The sequence below is a fragment of the Crinia signifera genome, chromosome 4 (assembly GCF_055691185.1).
Source record: "Crinia signifera chromosome 4, ASM5569118v1, whole genome shotgun sequence".
NCBI classification, from domain to species: Eukaryota; Metazoa; Chordata; class Amphibia; order Anura; family Myobatrachidae; genus Crinia; species Crinia signifera.
Genome location: NC_139220.1, coordinates 226,406,671 through 226,424,601, shown reverse-complemented (window position 1 = coordinate 226,424,601; position 17,931 = coordinate 226,406,671). Strand labels below are relative to the sequence as shown.

The 17,931-nt window shown below is 41.4% G+C and overlaps 1 protein-coding gene across 2 annotated transcripts in view; it reads right to left on the bottom strand.

The window, feature by feature from the left end:
- Positions 1–714: 714 nt before the first annotated feature.
- ONECUT1 (one cut homeobox 1) overlaps positions 715–17,931 on the bottom strand; it is a 50,768-nt gene continuing 33,551 nt past the window's right edge. For both annotated transcript variants that reach the window (XM_083183888.1, XM_083183887.1), the window contains one exon: positions 715–2,377. In XM_083183888.1, the coding sequence (XP_083040014.1) occupies positions 2,091–2,377 (287 nt within the window). In that variant the 3' untranslated portion in view covers positions 715–2,090. The remainder of the gene's footprint in view (positions 2,378–17,931) is intronic.

Sequence of the window (17,931 nt, the reverse complement as noted above, 5' to 3'; positions counted from 1 at the left end):
TATCAGAAGTAGGCATCATTTTGGTATCCTGTATGTCCTAGCATGTTCTCTTTGTTGTAAATGGACAAGCAATGTAGGGACTAGTAGTTCCACAGTAACTACAAAGCCAGATGTTCCTCAAGCCTGGTCTTAAGAATAGAAATGACAATGTAACACATAGGCCCAAGTGCCGTAGTCTGTAATTAGCGGGCACCAGCCTAATTTCAGCCATAGAGACACTAGATTTAAAATGTCAATGAGCTATAAGGCAAAATGGCTGCCTTAAACCAAACTAGGGCTTTGACACTAGCTAGTATATTGATAAAAATGTCTGCAGTACCAGCAATTCACAAACCATTGTTGTTCCATAGTGTACTTTATATATCGTTATCGCTGTGTCTTACATTTCATTGTTCTCTGCTTCAAGTGGCCCAAATATTATATATGGCACTCTGTTATTACTGGCACTCTGTTATTAGTGATCAATTACCTGGGTGCCCTTGTTAGTTTAGAATACTTGCAGATGGTGTGAAAACCCAGTGGTGGGATGACTCACCACATGGCACTTCAGGACTTGATAGAAAGCAATACTGTTCAGTGCAACATTTTGGGGTGCAAACCCCAGCGTCAGGCTACAGGCTACAGCTGTACCCTGATGCTGGGGATTGCACCCGAAAACCTTGCAAACGTTTTGCTTTTTATCAAGTCCTGAAGTGATATGTGGTGAGTCGCCCCTGCACTGGGTTTTCACACCGTCTGCAAGTATATATATATATATATATATATATACACATTTTTATTTTTATGTTACTGGATGCATTGTCATTTCTGAAGAGAACAGCACCATACCATGTGAGAGTTATGAAACTTGCACGCTTCTCTGCTGGACCCATATAGTCACCTTTGACAATATTAGTCTATTCTATGGATGCATTACATGTGATATAAAGGCAGCTACATTATTCGGGATAGGGTGGGTCGGTGATTGAAACATGCAATAATTATCTTGAATGTATTGCTTTCCTCATTCAAAACTAATTTAAATTAGAAATAAAATTATTGTATATCCAGATTTTAATTTTGAGATGCACGCACGCACGCACGCACGCACGCACACACACACACCCATACATGAGCATATATACCCACATGATCCATAAGCATAAAAAAGAAATAAGACATGGGTAAAAATATTATACAAGCTCTAGATATTTGTGCTCGATTGAAGCAGACTGTACCCTTCAAATATCTATGTGAGAGAGAAATCCCTATTATGTTTCTTTACAAATAACAGTCCTGTTTATAATGAATGTTTGTGAGTTTTCTCTTTTTTCTTGTAAGAAATTAGAATAGTTTATACCTACATTTCTTAATACAACATTATGTAAAAATATCACTGGAATATTAAAATCACTGGAATAAAACACCTGGACTACTATACTAAACATGTTCTTTGGTATGTTGCACTTGTGGGAGAGGTTGTGTTTCTATGTTCTGGACAACTCTTAACAAACAAAGAGAATGCACAGGTCTAGGTGCCATTCAGTCATTTGACCACCACCGGCAAGCCTTGAAACTGCTAGATTCAAACGACACAATTACAGTCAGTTCCAATAAACTCAAGACGACTTGTTGGTCACACCATATCCCAACCTATAGACAAGTTATGACCAAACTTCTTACCACTGGATTGTATACAGTACTGACTTACAATACACCTTCATGTTTAAATGTGTGGTGGCAATGAATGCCCATATCAGAAATTGTCCATTCAATGACAAGAGACCACGATGTTCCAAACCACCACACGGTAAAGTACGGTGAGGATGATGATGATGATGGTAGAAGGTGTAAGGCCAGTGGAGTTTTGTTTCATTATTATTATTTTTTTTTTGCAAGTCGTTCTCCTGAAAAATGTCTTAAGAAGAAAAGTTCACCCTACAGGAGAAATGAGTCTTTGGTTTCTTTGGACTTATAAATAATTTTGGTTTAAAATAGTTCTCAAAGTATAAACCTGTTATTTTGAGGTCCTTATCCTTTGTATTAAAGCTTTTCCACCGAGGTTGTAGTTTATTTTTTATTTATTTTTGTATTTTTATTTTGTGTTTCCTTCATGCTTTGGTACAAGTGCTTGATGAAGATGATGTATTTCCCGAACTACCGTCATCTTGCCACTTATCTAGACTCCTCCTGCGAGCATTCATAAAGAAATTGCTGACTGTGCTGAGCTCCAAGCCAAGCTGCTGTGAAATTGTGATCTGTAACTCTTTGGATGGGCGTTTATTTTCTTTGAATATTGCATGGAGAGTCCTACGTTGCACATCTGTGAAGACTAACCTTGGCTTTTTTGGTGTATTCCCTCTGTCTTTACCATGATCTTGTTCTTTTCGTTTGCATGCTAAAAAAGGAAAATAATATATTAAATAAATATAGCAAACAGCCAAAAATAACATAAATAGAACATATCAGATAGCAATTACACTATAGCTTAGTGTATACCATCATAGCATGACTATGATGATGTCATAATCTTTGGTAACCATAAATAAAATGGCACTATTAGTGGAATTTTAGTAACTACATTTCAATTTGTCGTTTTATCCTATGTTAATAAGTGACACTTTAGGAAATCATCAAACTTTCAGTATGATGGGTTGATTCCAAAAACAGTTCTCAGTAAGATTAGTATAGACACTGGTGAAACAGTGGCAAGAACTAGAGAGAACCCAAAGTTGCCTTTTCTAATCTGTCAATCAGGCAACACTCCTATTCAAATCACACAGCAAGATGCTACCCCAGGAAATCCCACAGCGGGGGTCCAATACAATACATACATAAGGATGCAGCTGCACTCAAATAAAGCAGTCTCAGGTGGCAGTAAATATTGATATTTACTGCAGCCTAAGACTGCTTTATTTGAGAGCCAACGCATCCACTATATCTATGTATCTAACTATATATAGATATATATATCTATATATATATAGGGTGTAGGGAGGAAACGCACACTCCTAGTAGAGGTATCAATCAGGGTGCCAGGACGATAAATCAATATTGTATATCAATCCCCAGATAGAACAGTCCAATCTAGAGACAGACAGGTCCAGCACACCTCAGCATGTCACATGCAGTAAAATCATTTAATGAAGCAAATAAGCAGTACAGGGTTTCATTATACTTAGCATATCCGTGGCAGTAGCTGAAGACAGCAGTGTAATTTTATATCCACAGGCATAGCCCTGATGGGCCGTTTCGGTGTCCAACCACCTTCATCATAGGGCATCAGCCATATAATGAAACCAGCCTCAATATATAGTGAAATCACACCTGAATAACATATAAACGCAATTACCTAAGTGCCTGGTCCTCCCATCGCCTCTCCTGCAGCTCCAGCATGTGTACTCGGTGTCCCGGAAGTGATATCAGGACCCGGAACTAACATGCACTGCCTCAGTGTTCAGGGAGGCAAGAAAGGTTCCCAGGCGCAGGATGTGTACATCCGGTTGCCAGGACAACGCAGCTCAGCAGCACAAACTACAGGCAGCAAAGTCTCTAGCTAAACAGACTGCAGAAATCTGCAATAGTGTGGCAAAAATGCCACAAAGTGGATGCATTGTCCACTGTAAGCAAAAATGGACCTTAAATGCTGTCTCTTAACTGTGCCAAAAAAACGTTGTCATGGCAACCATAAACACACCCCCAACAAAATATAATAACAAAAATTACATAAAAATAGAAAAATACCAGCACCAAAAATATACATAAGAAAAAGAGAACTATATACAAAGGCAATTGATCTAGTAAGCACATAATAGCAATCGCTCATATTTGGTCAATCAAGAACAATATTAGATCAATATTAGATCAAAGGAATCAAATGTCGGGTCTGTAATTAAAGAAATACCGCCAAATTAAGCTCCTCATTTAAGCCTAAGGGCGCCATAGATTGAAGCGTGTATGTCCAGTAACTTTCCCTTTGAAGCAACAAGTTATGCCTATCCCCACCCCTCCTTAATGGTGGAATGTAGTCAAATGGGAGAAACCGAAAGTCACTCAAACGGTGTCCCTTGAGGGCAAAGTGCCTGGCAACAGGTGGTGTGTTGCCATCCATTTTGAGCAGAGCTTTATTTATTGATGAGCGATGCATATTAATCCGCTCTTTAAGCATCCTAATGGTTTTACCCACGTATATCATGTTGCATGGGCACTGTATAATATATACAGTATATTTGGTGGTACAGTCCATCCGATGCTTAAGATAATATGTCTGCTTCGTCAGTGGATGCTGCCAACTACTGCCACTAAGTATATATTTGCAATTGACACAGCCTGTACATTTTTTGGCGCCTGTGCCAGTGTTCAGCCATGTTGCTCTTGCCACTGGTTTCGGGCCCACATCTGTGGTAACCACTTGCTGTTTGATATTAGAACTCCTTTTATAGCAAAACATCGGAGTATGCTCACAGTATTCGCCAATGACAGGATCGGTCTTCAGTATATGCCAATGCTTCATAATGGCACCCCTCAACACCCCTGAATTGATGGAATAGGTGTTGGGAAACAGGAGTTTGGTCTCCTTGGCACATTTTACTCGTGTTGTCAGCAACTCCTCCCTGTTAAGGGCTAGGCACCTCTCTTTAGCCGATTGTACCTCGGTGGGATCGTATCCGTGAGCTACAAAGCTTTGTCCCATCTCGTTCAAAGTGTTAGTCAGATCACTCCTGTCGGACGTGATCCTGGCTGCTCGCACCAATTGCGAGAACGGCAGTCCTCGTTTTAGGGGTTGGGGATGGAAACTTGTTGCCAGTAACAGATTGTTTTTATCCGTGGGTTTCCTATATAGTGTTGTTTTGAAACCCTCAGGTGTCTTCGACACCAACACATCTAGGAAGTTAAGCTGGTCTACACTACTAGTGCATGTAAATCTAATAGACCCGACATTTGTATTAAGCCTGTCCAGGAAGCCATCCAGTTCCACCTGAGATCCAGTCCACACTATGAACAGGTCATCTATGAATCGTAGATAAAATGCAATAAAATGAGAAAAATCTGGATCCGCCATAATATGTGTCTTTTCAAAATCATACATAAATAGGTTGGCATACGATGGGGCCATGTTGGACCCCATCGCAGTCCCCTGCAACTGTAAATAAAAGGCGTTATCAAACAGAAAATAATTTTTATGCAAAATGAATCCGATGAGCAATAACAAAAAATCAATCGGTGGACCTGCATAGTGTGGACTGGATTCCAGGCATCTTCTGATGGCCGCCATTCCTTCATCGTGACCAATATTGGTGTAGAGCGAAGTGACGTCAAGCGTCACTAAAATACACTCTTGTGATGGCATGCCAAACTGGTTAAGCCTATTCAAAAAATGAGTTGTATCCCTGAGCCAGTATGGTGTGTTCTGTACCACATCCTGTAGGAAATAATCCACAAACTGTGATACAGGCTGTGAAAGGGAACCAATAGATGAAATAATTGGTCTCCCAGGAGGGGAGACCAAAGATTTATGTATCTTGGGTAAGATATAAATCAATGGCACCCTAGGAAACTCCTGCGTAAGGAAGTCCTGAGTGCCCTCATCAATCCACCCATTCAGACTCCCCATATTCAGGATAGAGTCTAACTCTTTTTTGTAACCCACTGTAGGATCACTTTTTAACTGTTTATAACAGACTCCATCGGACAATTGACGCATCACCTCATTAATATAGTCAATGCGGTTCAAGATCACAGTTGCCCCGCCCTTATCCGCGGGACAAACCATTATAGCGGTATTTTCACGCAAGGACTTCAATGCCAATTGCTCAGGTCTGGCAAGATTGGATCTGTATATCTTGGACCGCCTGATCTGAGGTATTACGTCCTGTCTGACAAGTCGAATAAACGTATCTATAGAGGGGTTATTCACCTGTGGATCAAACCGCGATTTAACTTTAAAGGGATGCACCTTTACACTATCAACCACACCTGACGTAGCACTTGGATGTCTTACAAAGTGGTCTTTCAGTTTGAGCTGCCGCTGGAACTTATACAGTTCAACCTCACAGTCGAACGGATTCTGCCTGTGGGTTTGAACAAAACTGAGACCCTTATTCAGTACAGTCAACTCAGAGTCGGTGGGTTGATAATCAGATAGGTTATACACAATTACCTCTTGCTGTCCCTCTGTGGTCTGCTTTTTTCGGTGTTTGACCCCCCCTCTCCTGCAGGGTTTTTTCCTCGCCCTCTCGCCCTCACTTGGGATGCTTCCCCTAAAAAAACTCTTTGGTTTGCTCTCCCTGGGGGTTCAGAGTCACTCTGCGAGGTGTTAGACTCAATATCAGTAAATTGGTAGTTTGACCGTTTAAAATCCCCTCTCTTTCTTCTCACAAAGTTACCCCTCCACGGCCTGCGTATAGACTGACCAGAGAGCCAGGGATAAACCCGCAACTCCTTGTAGTCTTCTTTCACCTTACGGTACTTATTCTTTTTAAACAATAACAACTCGGTTTTAAATTTGTCTACTGTTTCTTCCAGTTTGGCAAGCCAATCACTGCTGGTGTCAGACTTAACTACATCCAAACCAACTGCCTCGCAGTTCTCAATTTCCTTCTGCACACTGGCTATATCACTGTTAAGCTGCTGAACTACCAAAACAATCAAATCTCGACTACACTGGTTGAGTATTTGGCACCAAGACTTGCAGAAATCTTTATTTGATCTGCCTATAGTGGGCTGATTAGTAATCCTAAATCCCCTTGGGATCAGGCCTTCCCTGTGATATTGCGATAGGGTTAGTCCATGCAATTCAAGCTCCACAAGCCTCTTTCTGAGCTTAAGCAGATCAGTGTACACCTCCTCCGGTGTATCCTTGTCAAAGGCCAACACTCCAGTGTCTGAAAACAAGATTTTGTTGGTGTCCTTATCAGTGAAGCGCTTAGTGCCAGTGAAATCTTCAAGGTGAAATTCCATATCAATATATGAAATCACAAAACAAATACAGAAAAAATTGTGAAAAAATCACAAAAACGTCAAAAACAACTCTCAAAATAATTCCAAAAAATCGAGGTGCATGTCAGAATCCAAAGGATCATAGATAGGGTGTAGGGAGGAAACGCACACTCCTAGTAGAGGTATCAATCAGGGTGCCAGGACGATAAATCAATATTGTATATCAATCCCCAGATAGAACACACCACCTGTTGCCAGGCACTTTGCCCTCAAGGGACACCGTTTGAGTGACTTTCGGTTTCTCCCATTTGACTACATTCCACCATTAAGGAGGGGTGGGGATAGGCATAACTTGTTGCTTCAAAGGGAAAGTTACTGGACATACACGCTTCAATCTATGGCGCCCTTAGGCTTAAATGAGGAGCTTAATTTGGCGGTATTTCTTTAATTACAGACCCGACATTTGATTCCTTTGATCTAATATTGATCTAATATTGTTCTTGATTGACCAAATATGAGCGATTGCTATTATGTGCTTACTAGATCAATTGCCTTTGTATATAGTTCTCTTTTTCTTATGTATATTTTTGGTGCTGGTATTTTTCTATTTTTATGTAATTTTTGTTATTATATTTTGTTGGGGGTGTGTTTATGGTTGCCATGACAACGTTTTTTTGGCACAGTTAAGAGACAGCATTTAAGGTCCATTTTTGCTTACAGTGGACAATGCATCCACTTTGTGGCATTTTTGCCACACTATTGCAGATTTCTGCAGTCTGTTTAGCTAGAGACTTTGCTGCCTGTAGTTTGTGCTGCTGAGCTGCGTTGTCCTGGCAACCGGATGTACACATCCTGCGCCTGGGAACCTTTCTTGCCTCCCTGAACACTGAGGCAGTGCATGTTAGTTCCGGGTCCTGATATCACTTCCGGGACACCGAGTACACATGCTGGAGCTGCAGGAGAGGCGATGGGAGGACCAGGCACTTAGGTAATTGCGTTTATATGTTATTCAGGTGTGATTTCACTATATATTGAGGCTGGATTCATTATATGGCTGATGCCCTATGATGAAGGTGGTTGGACACCGAAACGGCCCGTCAGGGCTATGCCTGTGGATATAAAATTACACTGCTGTCTTCAGCTACTGCCACGGATATGCTAAGTATAATGAAACCCTGTACTGCTTATTTGCTTCATTAAATGATTTTACTGCATGTGACATGCTGAGGTGTGCTGGACCTGTCTGTCTCTAGATTGGACTGTTCTATCTGGGGATTGATATACAATATTGATTTATCGTCCTGGCACCCTGATTGATACCTCTACTAGGAGTGTGCGTTTCCTCCCTACACCCTATCTATGATCCTTTGGATTCTGACATGCACCTCGATTTTTTGGAATTATTTTGAGAGTTGTTTTTGACGTTTTTGTGATTTTTTCACAATTTTTTCTGTATTTGTTTTGTGATTTCATATATTGATATGGAATTTCACCTTGAAGATTTCACTGGCACTAAGCGCTTCACTGATAAGGACACCAACAAAATCTTGTTTTCAGACACTGGAGTGTTGGCCTTTGACAAGGATACACCGGAGGAGGTGTACACTGATCTGCTTAAGCTCAGAAAGAGGCTTGTGGAGCTTGAATTGCATGGACTAACCCTATCGCAATATCACAGGGAAGGCCTGATCCCAAGGGGATTTAGGATTACTAATCAGCCCACTATAGGCAGATCAAATAAAGATTTCTGCAAGTCTTGGTGCCAAATACTCAACCAGTGTAGTCGAGATTTGATTGTTTTGGTAGTTCAGCAGCTTAACAGTGATATAGCCAGTGTGCAGAAGGAAATTGAGAACTGCGAGGCAGTTGGTTTGGATGTAGTTAAGTCTGACACCAGCAGTGATTGGCTTGCCAAACTGGAAGAAACAGTAGACAAATTTAAAACCGAGTTGTTATTGTTTAAAAAGAATAAGTACCGTAAGGTGAAAGAAGACTACAAGGAGTTGCGGGTTTATCCCTGGCTCTCTGGTCAGTCTATACGCAGGCCGTGGAGGGGTAACTTTGTGAGAAGAAAGAGAGGGGATTTTAAACGGTCAAACTACCAATTTACTGATATTGAGTCTAACACCTCGCAGAGTGACTCTGAACCCCCAGGGAGAGCAAACCAAAGAGTTTTTTTAGGGGAAGCATCCCAAGTGAGGGCGAGAGGGCGAGGAAAAAACCCTGCAGGAGAGGGGGGGTCAAACACCGAAAAAAGCAGACCACAGAGGGACAGCAAGAGGTAATTGTGTATAACCTATCTGATTATCAACCCACCGACTCTGAGTTGACTGTACTGAATAAGGGTCTCAGTTTTGTTCAAACCCACAGGCAGAATCCGTTCGACTGTGAGGTTGAACTGTATAAGTTCCAGCGGCAGCTCAAACTGAAAGACCACTTTGTAAGACATCCAAGTGCTACGTCAGGTGTGGTTGATAGTGTAAAGGTGCATCCCTTTAAAGTTAAATCGCGGTTTGATCCACAGGTGAATAACCCCTCTATAGATACGTTTATTCGACTTGTCAGACAGGACGTAATACCTCAGATCAGGCGGTCCAAGATATACAGATCCAATCTTGCCAGACCTGAGCAATTGGCATTGAAGTCCTTGCGTGAAAATACCGCTATAATGGTTTGTCCCGCGGATAAGGGCGGGGCAACTGTGATCTTGAACCGCATTGACTATATTAATGAGGTGATGCGTCAATTGTCCGATGGAGTCTGTTATAAACAGTTAAAAAGTGATCCTACAGTGGGTTACAAAAAAGAGTTAGACTCTATCCTGAATATGGGGAGTCTGAATGGGTGGATTGATGAGGGCACTCAGGACTTCCTTACGCAGGAGTTTCCTAGGGTGCCATTGATTTATATCTTACCCAAGATACATAAATCTTTGGTCTCCCCTCCTGGGAGACCAATTATTTCATCTATTGGTTCCCTTTCACAGCCTGTATCACAGTTTGTGGATTATTTCCTACAGGATGTGGTACAGAACACACCATACTGGCTCAGGGATACAACTCATTTTTTGAATAGGCTTAACCAGTTTGGCATGCCATCACAAGAGTGTATTTTAGTGACGCTTGACGTCACTTCGCTCTACACCAATATTGGTCACGATGAAGGAATGGCGGCCATCAGAAGATGCCTGGAATCCAGTCCACACTATGCAGGTCCACCGATTGATTTTTTGTTATTGCTCATCGGATTCATTTTGCATAAAAATTATTTTCTGTTTGATAACGCCTTTTATTTACAGTTGCAGGGGACTGCGATGGGGTCCAACATGGCCCCATCGTATGCCAACCTATTTATGTATGATTTTGAAAAGACACATATTATGGCGGATCCAGATTTTTCTCATTTTATTGCATTTTATCTACGATTCATAGATGACCTGTTCATAGTGTGGACTGGATCTCAGGTGGAACTGGATGGCTTCCTGGACAGGCTTAATACAAATGTCGGGTCTATTAGATTTACATGCACTAGTAGTGTAGACCAGCTTAACTTCCTAGATGTGTTGGTGTCGAAGACACCTGAGGGTTTCAAAACAACACTATATAGGAAACCCACGGATAAAAACAATCTGTTACTGGCAACAAGTTTCCATCCCCAACCCCTAAAACGAGGACTGCCGTTCTCGCAATTGGTGCGAGCAGCCAGGATCACGTCCGACAGGAGTGATCTGACTAACACTTTGAACGAGATGGGACAAAGCTTTGTAGCTCGCGGATACGATCCCACCGAGGTACAATCGGCTAAAGAGAGGTGCCTAGCCCTTAACAGGGAGGAGTTGCTGACAACACGAGTAAAATGTGCCAAGGAGACCAAACTCCTGTTTCCCAACACCTATTCCATCAATTCAGGGGTGTTGAGGGGTGCCATTATGAAGCATTGGCATATACTGAAGACCGATCCTGTCATTGGCGAATACTGTGAGCATACTCCGATGTTTTGCTATAAAAGGAGTTCTAATATCAAACAGCAAGTGGTTACCACAGATGTGGGCCCGAAACCAGTGGCAAGAGCAACATGGCTGAACACTGGCACAGGCGCCAAAAAATGTACAGGCTGTGTCAATTGCAAATATATACTTAGTGGCAGTAGTTGGCAGCATCCACTGACGAAGCAGACATATTATCTTAAGCATCGGATGGACTGTACCACCAAATATACTGTATATATTATACAGTGCCCATGCAACATGATATACGTGGGTAAAACCATTAGGATGCTTAAAGAGCGGATTAATATGCATCGCTCATCAATAAATAAAGCTCTGCTCAAAATGGATGGCAACACACCACCTGTTGCCAGGCACTTTGCCCTCAAGGGACACCGTTTGAGTGACTTTCGGTTTCTCCCATTTGACTACATTCCACCATTAAGGAGGGGTGGGGATAGGCATAACTTGTTGCTTCAAAGGGAAAGTTACTGGACATACACGCTTCAATCTATGGCGCCCTTAGGCTTAAATGAGGAGCTTAATTTGGCGGTATTTCTTTAATTACAGACCCGACATTTGATTCCTTTGATCTAATATTGATCTAATATTGTTCTTGATTGACCAAATATGAGCGATTGCTATTATGTGCTTACTAGATCAATTGCCTTTGTATATAGTTCTCTTTTTCTTATGTATATTTTTGGTGCTGGTATTTTTCTATTTTTATGTAATTTTTGTTATTATATTTTGTTGGGGGTGTGTTTATGGTTGCCATGACAACGTTTTTTTGGCACAGTTAAGAGACAGCATTTAAGGTCCATTTTTGCTTACAGTGGACAATGCATCCACTTTGTGGCATTTTTGCCACACTATTGCAGATTTCTGCAGTCTGTTTAGCTAGAGACTTTGCTGCCTGTAGTTTGTGCTGCTGAGCTGCGTTGTCCTGGCAACCGGATGTACACATCCTGCGCCTGGGAACCTTTCTTGCCTCCCTGAACACTGAGGCAGTGCATGTTAGTTCCGGGTCCTGATATCACTTCCGGGACACCGAGTACACATGCTGGAGCTGCAGGAGAGGCGATGGGAGGACCAGGCACTTAGGTAATTGCGTTTATATGTTATTCAGGTGTGATTTCACTATATATTGAGGCTGGTTTCATTATATGGCTGATGCCCTATGATGAAGGTGGTTGGACACCGAAACGGCCCGTCAGGGCTATGCCTGTGGATATAAAATTACACTGCTGTCTTCAGCTACTGCCACGGATATGCTAAGTATAATGAAACCCTGTACTGCTTATTTGCTTCATTAAATGATTTTACTGCATGTGACATGCTGAGGTGTGCTGGACCTGTCTGTCTCTAGATTGGACTGTTCTATCTGGGGATTGATATACAATATCTATATATATATATATCTATATATATAGATAGATATATTTATATAGGTATTGAGACGAATTGCAGTTAAATTGAAGGATTTGCAAATAGCAAAAGCAAGCATGTAATATACTTTAATAACAAAATATCTAAATCTAGGGTTTATTTTTCACTTATAATCAGGCCACATTTGGGGGGGAGGGGGCATGCACCTTTAGTAAGCAAACCTTTTTTGGTTTAGATGTAGCCAGGACTATTGCCTTGTTTTATGAAATATTGCAAGCAGTAAAACCTTATTGTATATATATATATATATATATATATATATATATATATATATATATATATATACACACACACACACAAACACATACACACACACACACACACATATACACACACACACTTAGTTTTAATAGTCACAAGCTGGAGCAAAGTCAACTCTGATATCTTTAAAAATAATTCCATTCTACTTTTATCTTTTGTTTAAGTAAGATTTATCGGCTAATAAACACATAGTGACCTATCTGTTTTGCGATAAGAAGGCGCCTCTCGGATTGTATTGCTGGTAGCAGTTGGGTCCAAGAGCTACCTATTATCAGGACTGTGTCTGTGACTATGTTGCTCTTTAACATAAGACGTAGTCTGCTTATAACATGGCATGCTCCTTAAAGACTATATGTCTGCAAACTTATCTGCAAGAGTAATCAGTGTCACAAATCAATAGACAACGCCAATAATTCATATATAATAAGAGTCTTGCAATTGGCCTAGTATCTGCATTGCCATTATCAGGCCACAAAAGAGTGATACCACAACATATTTAAAGAAGGGATTGTTTTTATCGCAAGAGCACAAAGTTCAAATGTTTGTAAAATTCCTTACAGCCCTGAGTTATTCCTGAAACTGCTAATTGCACAACAATTAAGCCAAGCTGCCTCTATGATGTATTTAATAACTGTTTACATAATTAGTTGAATGATTTGCATATAAACCATTGTGCAACATGATCATACAAAGATAGTTGTGATACATCTCTATCTATTCTATATACTGCTGTGCTCTGAACTGCGCTACATTTTGTCATACACACAATCTGCTGCATGTGCCAAGATCTGAACTTTCCTGATTGCTTCCTTTCCTGCCTGGCCAGCAGCTTGGTACGTATAGATGGCGCCGTCTGCTTACTCTCCTATTGATTATTTTTCTTGCAACTTACTTTCAGCTTGCACATTACACAACTTTAAAACCAAGCTGCTTACCTAAAAACCATAATGAGGCAATAGAATAAATGTCAACAGATATACAAGCTAGTGATAACGGTAGATAGATATACAGTGTATGACTCTGCCTCTGCCTCAATGTCTGCAAACGTAGGACGGGATAAAGGGCAGAAGAAATAAATTATACATCTTACAGAAATGAAATATTTTTATGCATTATCAGGAAGATGAATATAGAATCAATTCCACCTCCACACATGCATTATAATTCGCAGCATTGTACAGTCATTCATAATGGAGGCTCGCAGGGGATAAAAAAAAATTGTGCCTTGTTCATTTTTTTTAGCAATGCATTTACACAGCATTGTTCTTATCTACAATATAAAGATCTCTATAGAAACTGGTTGTATTACTATGGGTTATAGCAAGGGTGGGCAATAAGCATCCCTACAGCTGTTGATGAACTACCCAGCCCAGCATGCCTTGCATCAGTTTCAGCATGGCCAAATAGCAAAACTAAGGCAAGGCATGATGGGATGTGTAGTTCATCAACAGCTGGAGGGCCGCTTATTGCCCACCTCTGGGATAGAGAGACAGACAGATAGATAGATAGATAGATAGATAGATAGATAGATAGATAGATAGATAGATACTCCCTCGATTTCATTATACATTATGTTCCATCCTTTTCAGTTCTAAGAAAATATAATCTGTTTAATAAGCCTCTAAAAGGGTCTTTACCTTATCTAAAATTGCATGTAACTTTAGATTGTCCTCTTTGTCTCACATTAGTAATTAGTGGGTAATCACTAAGACTGTATCTTAATTTACTATTTGCAAATTAAAAGGAACACTAATTGCAACATCTAAATTACCTTAATGAACAATTTTATGACTTCATCAATATTTTCATTACATTTGGCATCCTTACTGCTTACTGTACGTAGACTTGACCTGCCCACCAATAGGCTGTGCTGTTGTGCTGTTCCTGAGATACAAGCATTTGCTTATCACATAGTTCTAATGCCTTCAGAAAAATAATATATCTCCAATATCTATCTATCTATCTATCTATCTATCTATCTATCTATCTATCTATCTATCTATCTATCTCTATCTACATACATAAATGTTCAATGATATGAAATGCACCCAGATGCTATCATTTATTATTGCATGGCAATACATAGGCAGTACAGAAATGGTAATGCTACTACATTACGAAGACATGAAAATAATAAGTGCAACAACATAATGCAAGAGAGGTGAAAACACTATGTTTTATGTATGTATATTCAAAGGTTTGTAATCACTTTACATTTAATACAACATGGACTATATGTTATACTGACTGTACCAAAATTGTGTGGTGTTTGTAACATAATTCATAGATCCTAATGTAGAAAAACAGTCAAAGAGAATAATGCACTAATTCAGAACAAAGGAAATTCCACTTCAAACAATATTTCACCTAAAGGCCCCTCTGTTTAATAGAATTATGACCTGGATCAGTGTCAGACTGGAGAATGAATTTCCAATCAGGTGAATGCAGTGCTAGGGGCCTATTCTCAGAGTGGTAGGGAGGACCCATGCTTAAGGGGTGCAGCTAGTTAACACTTGTCCCCCAAGATGCTCATCCAGCTTCAGAGACCATTTAACTGGCCCTCAATTGTGTAACAATGAATTATTTGAGTGCAAAGTCTGGAACTTATATTAGAGGAAACAGTGGTGCGCTCAGGCTTTGGATTCCACTGGGGATTTCAGTTGTACCCTGTGGGCCAGTATAACACTGACGCAGGTTCCAAAGCTCACACTTTAGTTATAGAGGTTTTCCTACATATGGATTTGTAGAACGCCACACCCAATGCCATACAGTTTTATACGTTTGGGTAGGAGAAAGTCTTTTCATAAAAATAAAAAATAAAATAGCTTCAACTGCACTTTTCCTTAAAGAATGTATTCAATTATATAAGCCAGGATGGTCAACATTTTTAAGATGAGTATATTGTATTTTAATTTCCTGTATGACTGTACAAGTTATGGTCTCAGCTGAGCACTACAGTCCACTCAGCTGACATACTAGAGCTTGCAACCACAGGCTGGGGCACATCTAATGTAGTCCATACACTTGTGAGATATTGCATACAATCATTCAATTTTGACCACATCTGTTCGATAAGTCCAATGATTTTATGCAAATGTTGTGTACAATGTGACGTCATGCGCAGGCCCACAGTCAAATCTCACGTCGATAGATATTATGTGCTGCGCATAATATCTATCGAGTTGTAGGAGTGCAATCAGCCATCATCTTCGGGTGTCGGGAGAGGGGGCAGGAGGGAACGCTGGCGGCGTCTGTCAGTGTAGTGTAGCACTGTGAAGGAGCACTGGTGGTGGTGGAGATCAGCGGCAGAATTTGAAACCAACACAGTTTTCAACACTAGGTGGCCCTCTGATTGGTTGAGAGAGAGAGCTCTCTTAGCCAATCAGTGGCCGCCTGAATGTGAGGCCGCTGATTGGCTGAGAGAGCTCTCTCTCAGCCAATCAGAGGGCCACCCAGTGTTTTAAACAGTTTTTATGTTACTTGTTTCCTAGCATGGCCACACCGATTTCCATCGGGGTGGTCGTGTTGGAAAAATCGCGTCGATCGCATCGCATGCGATTTGGTCGCATGCGATGCGATCGACGCGACCGACCCGATTTTTTAATTGAATCAAATGTGAATAGGGTCCCTGGGACCCGATTTTACATTGGATTCAATGTAAAATATTCCCTAGACCCCCAAATTTAACCCCGTGAACCCCACCCCACGATAGACGCCAACCCGAAGCGTGGCGAGCGGCGGCGGTGCGCGTCCTCCGACCTTTTCATTCCCCTACTATCCACGTTGGCGTGGAGTTGAGAATATATAGTGTGGCGAGCGCAGCTCGCCACCGAGCCCGAAGCGTGGCGAGCGCATCGAGCCCCGCGAGGGGACGCGCATAACTTCACAGGTATACGCGTCCCCTCGCGGGGCACGCTGCGCTCGCCACGCATCGGGCTCGGTGGCTCACTGCGCTCGCCACACTATATATTCTCAACTCCACGCCGACGTGGATAGTAGGGGAATGAAAAGGTCGGAGGACGTGCACCGCCGCCCCTCGCGGGCTCGCTGCGCTCGCCACGCTTCGGGTTGGCGTCTATCTTGGGGTGACGACGGGGCCATATATAATGTAAAATGGGTCATATTGGCCCATTTCAAATTTTTCAAATTTTTTCCTATGTGAGATGGACTTAATCAAGTCCATCTCATCTTGTTCCATTATAATGGCACAAGACCGACGCGATGCTCCCGATTTCAATGTTAAAAAATATTTTAACATTGAAGCCTATGGCAAAATCGGGGGCATCGCGTCGGGACCAATGTTAATGGTCCCGACCGACGCGATGCCCCCGATTTTTCCTTTGCCGGCAAAATGGAACTGATTTCAAAGGAAATCGGGTCCATCGCGGGGATCGTGTACCTTAACTTAAAGGTACACGATCCCAAAGATTGTGGCCATGCTAGGAAACAAGTACCGTTTTTTTTTTTATTCTACCACCGCTGTTACGCCCGCCGCCTACCAGCGCTCCTTTATAGCGCTACCCTACTCTGCTGCCTATCCTCTTCCAGCAACTGATGGGACATCGCAGATGGCATGCGACATCGGGTGCTGGGAGAGGGCACTTTAGTCATTATAACATGCAATCGGGATGTTGAATTGTGATGTTGCATCCCATCCGATCGCATAAGTGTATGGGCACCATTAGTCAAAAATCAGACCAGCCAGTATTAGTATTATAATCAGAATAGATATCAAATATTTTCTTTTAACATTTACATACATTTCTTAATGTATTGTTGTGATTTACAATCACTTGGCCGACACTGTTATACCAGCAGGCTGTAACTACTGATGGTCAAAATCCCGACAGGTACATAATACTGACAGTTGAAATGCGGACACAGTTGTTAAAATCTGCGACTGGCAGAAAAATAATTCGAAGGCCAGCGACCATCAAATAATTTTTTGCACCTGCGGCCGCATACGAGGGGATGTGTGTGCGTACACATCCCCTTGCATACTACCGAGGGGATTCGGGTGGCGTGGGGCAGTCATTTGTTCATTGGGGCAGCGGACTGAGCTTACCCTCTCACTACGCAGCGTATATACACTGCCTAGCAAGTGGGTCTGAATTAGGCCCATTGTGCACTCTATATGCTTATGTCCGAAGGTTTTATAACTATGTGCATTTTCTTTTAGTAGTCTTTTTCGCATTATTCTGAAAGATGTCTATAATCATTGCTATTGTGCAGTCATGAATGAACTTTATATTTCCCTTTGTTGAGATTACACATACTCTGACATGGGCGCTGCAACCAGTACATTTTAAAACAATAAT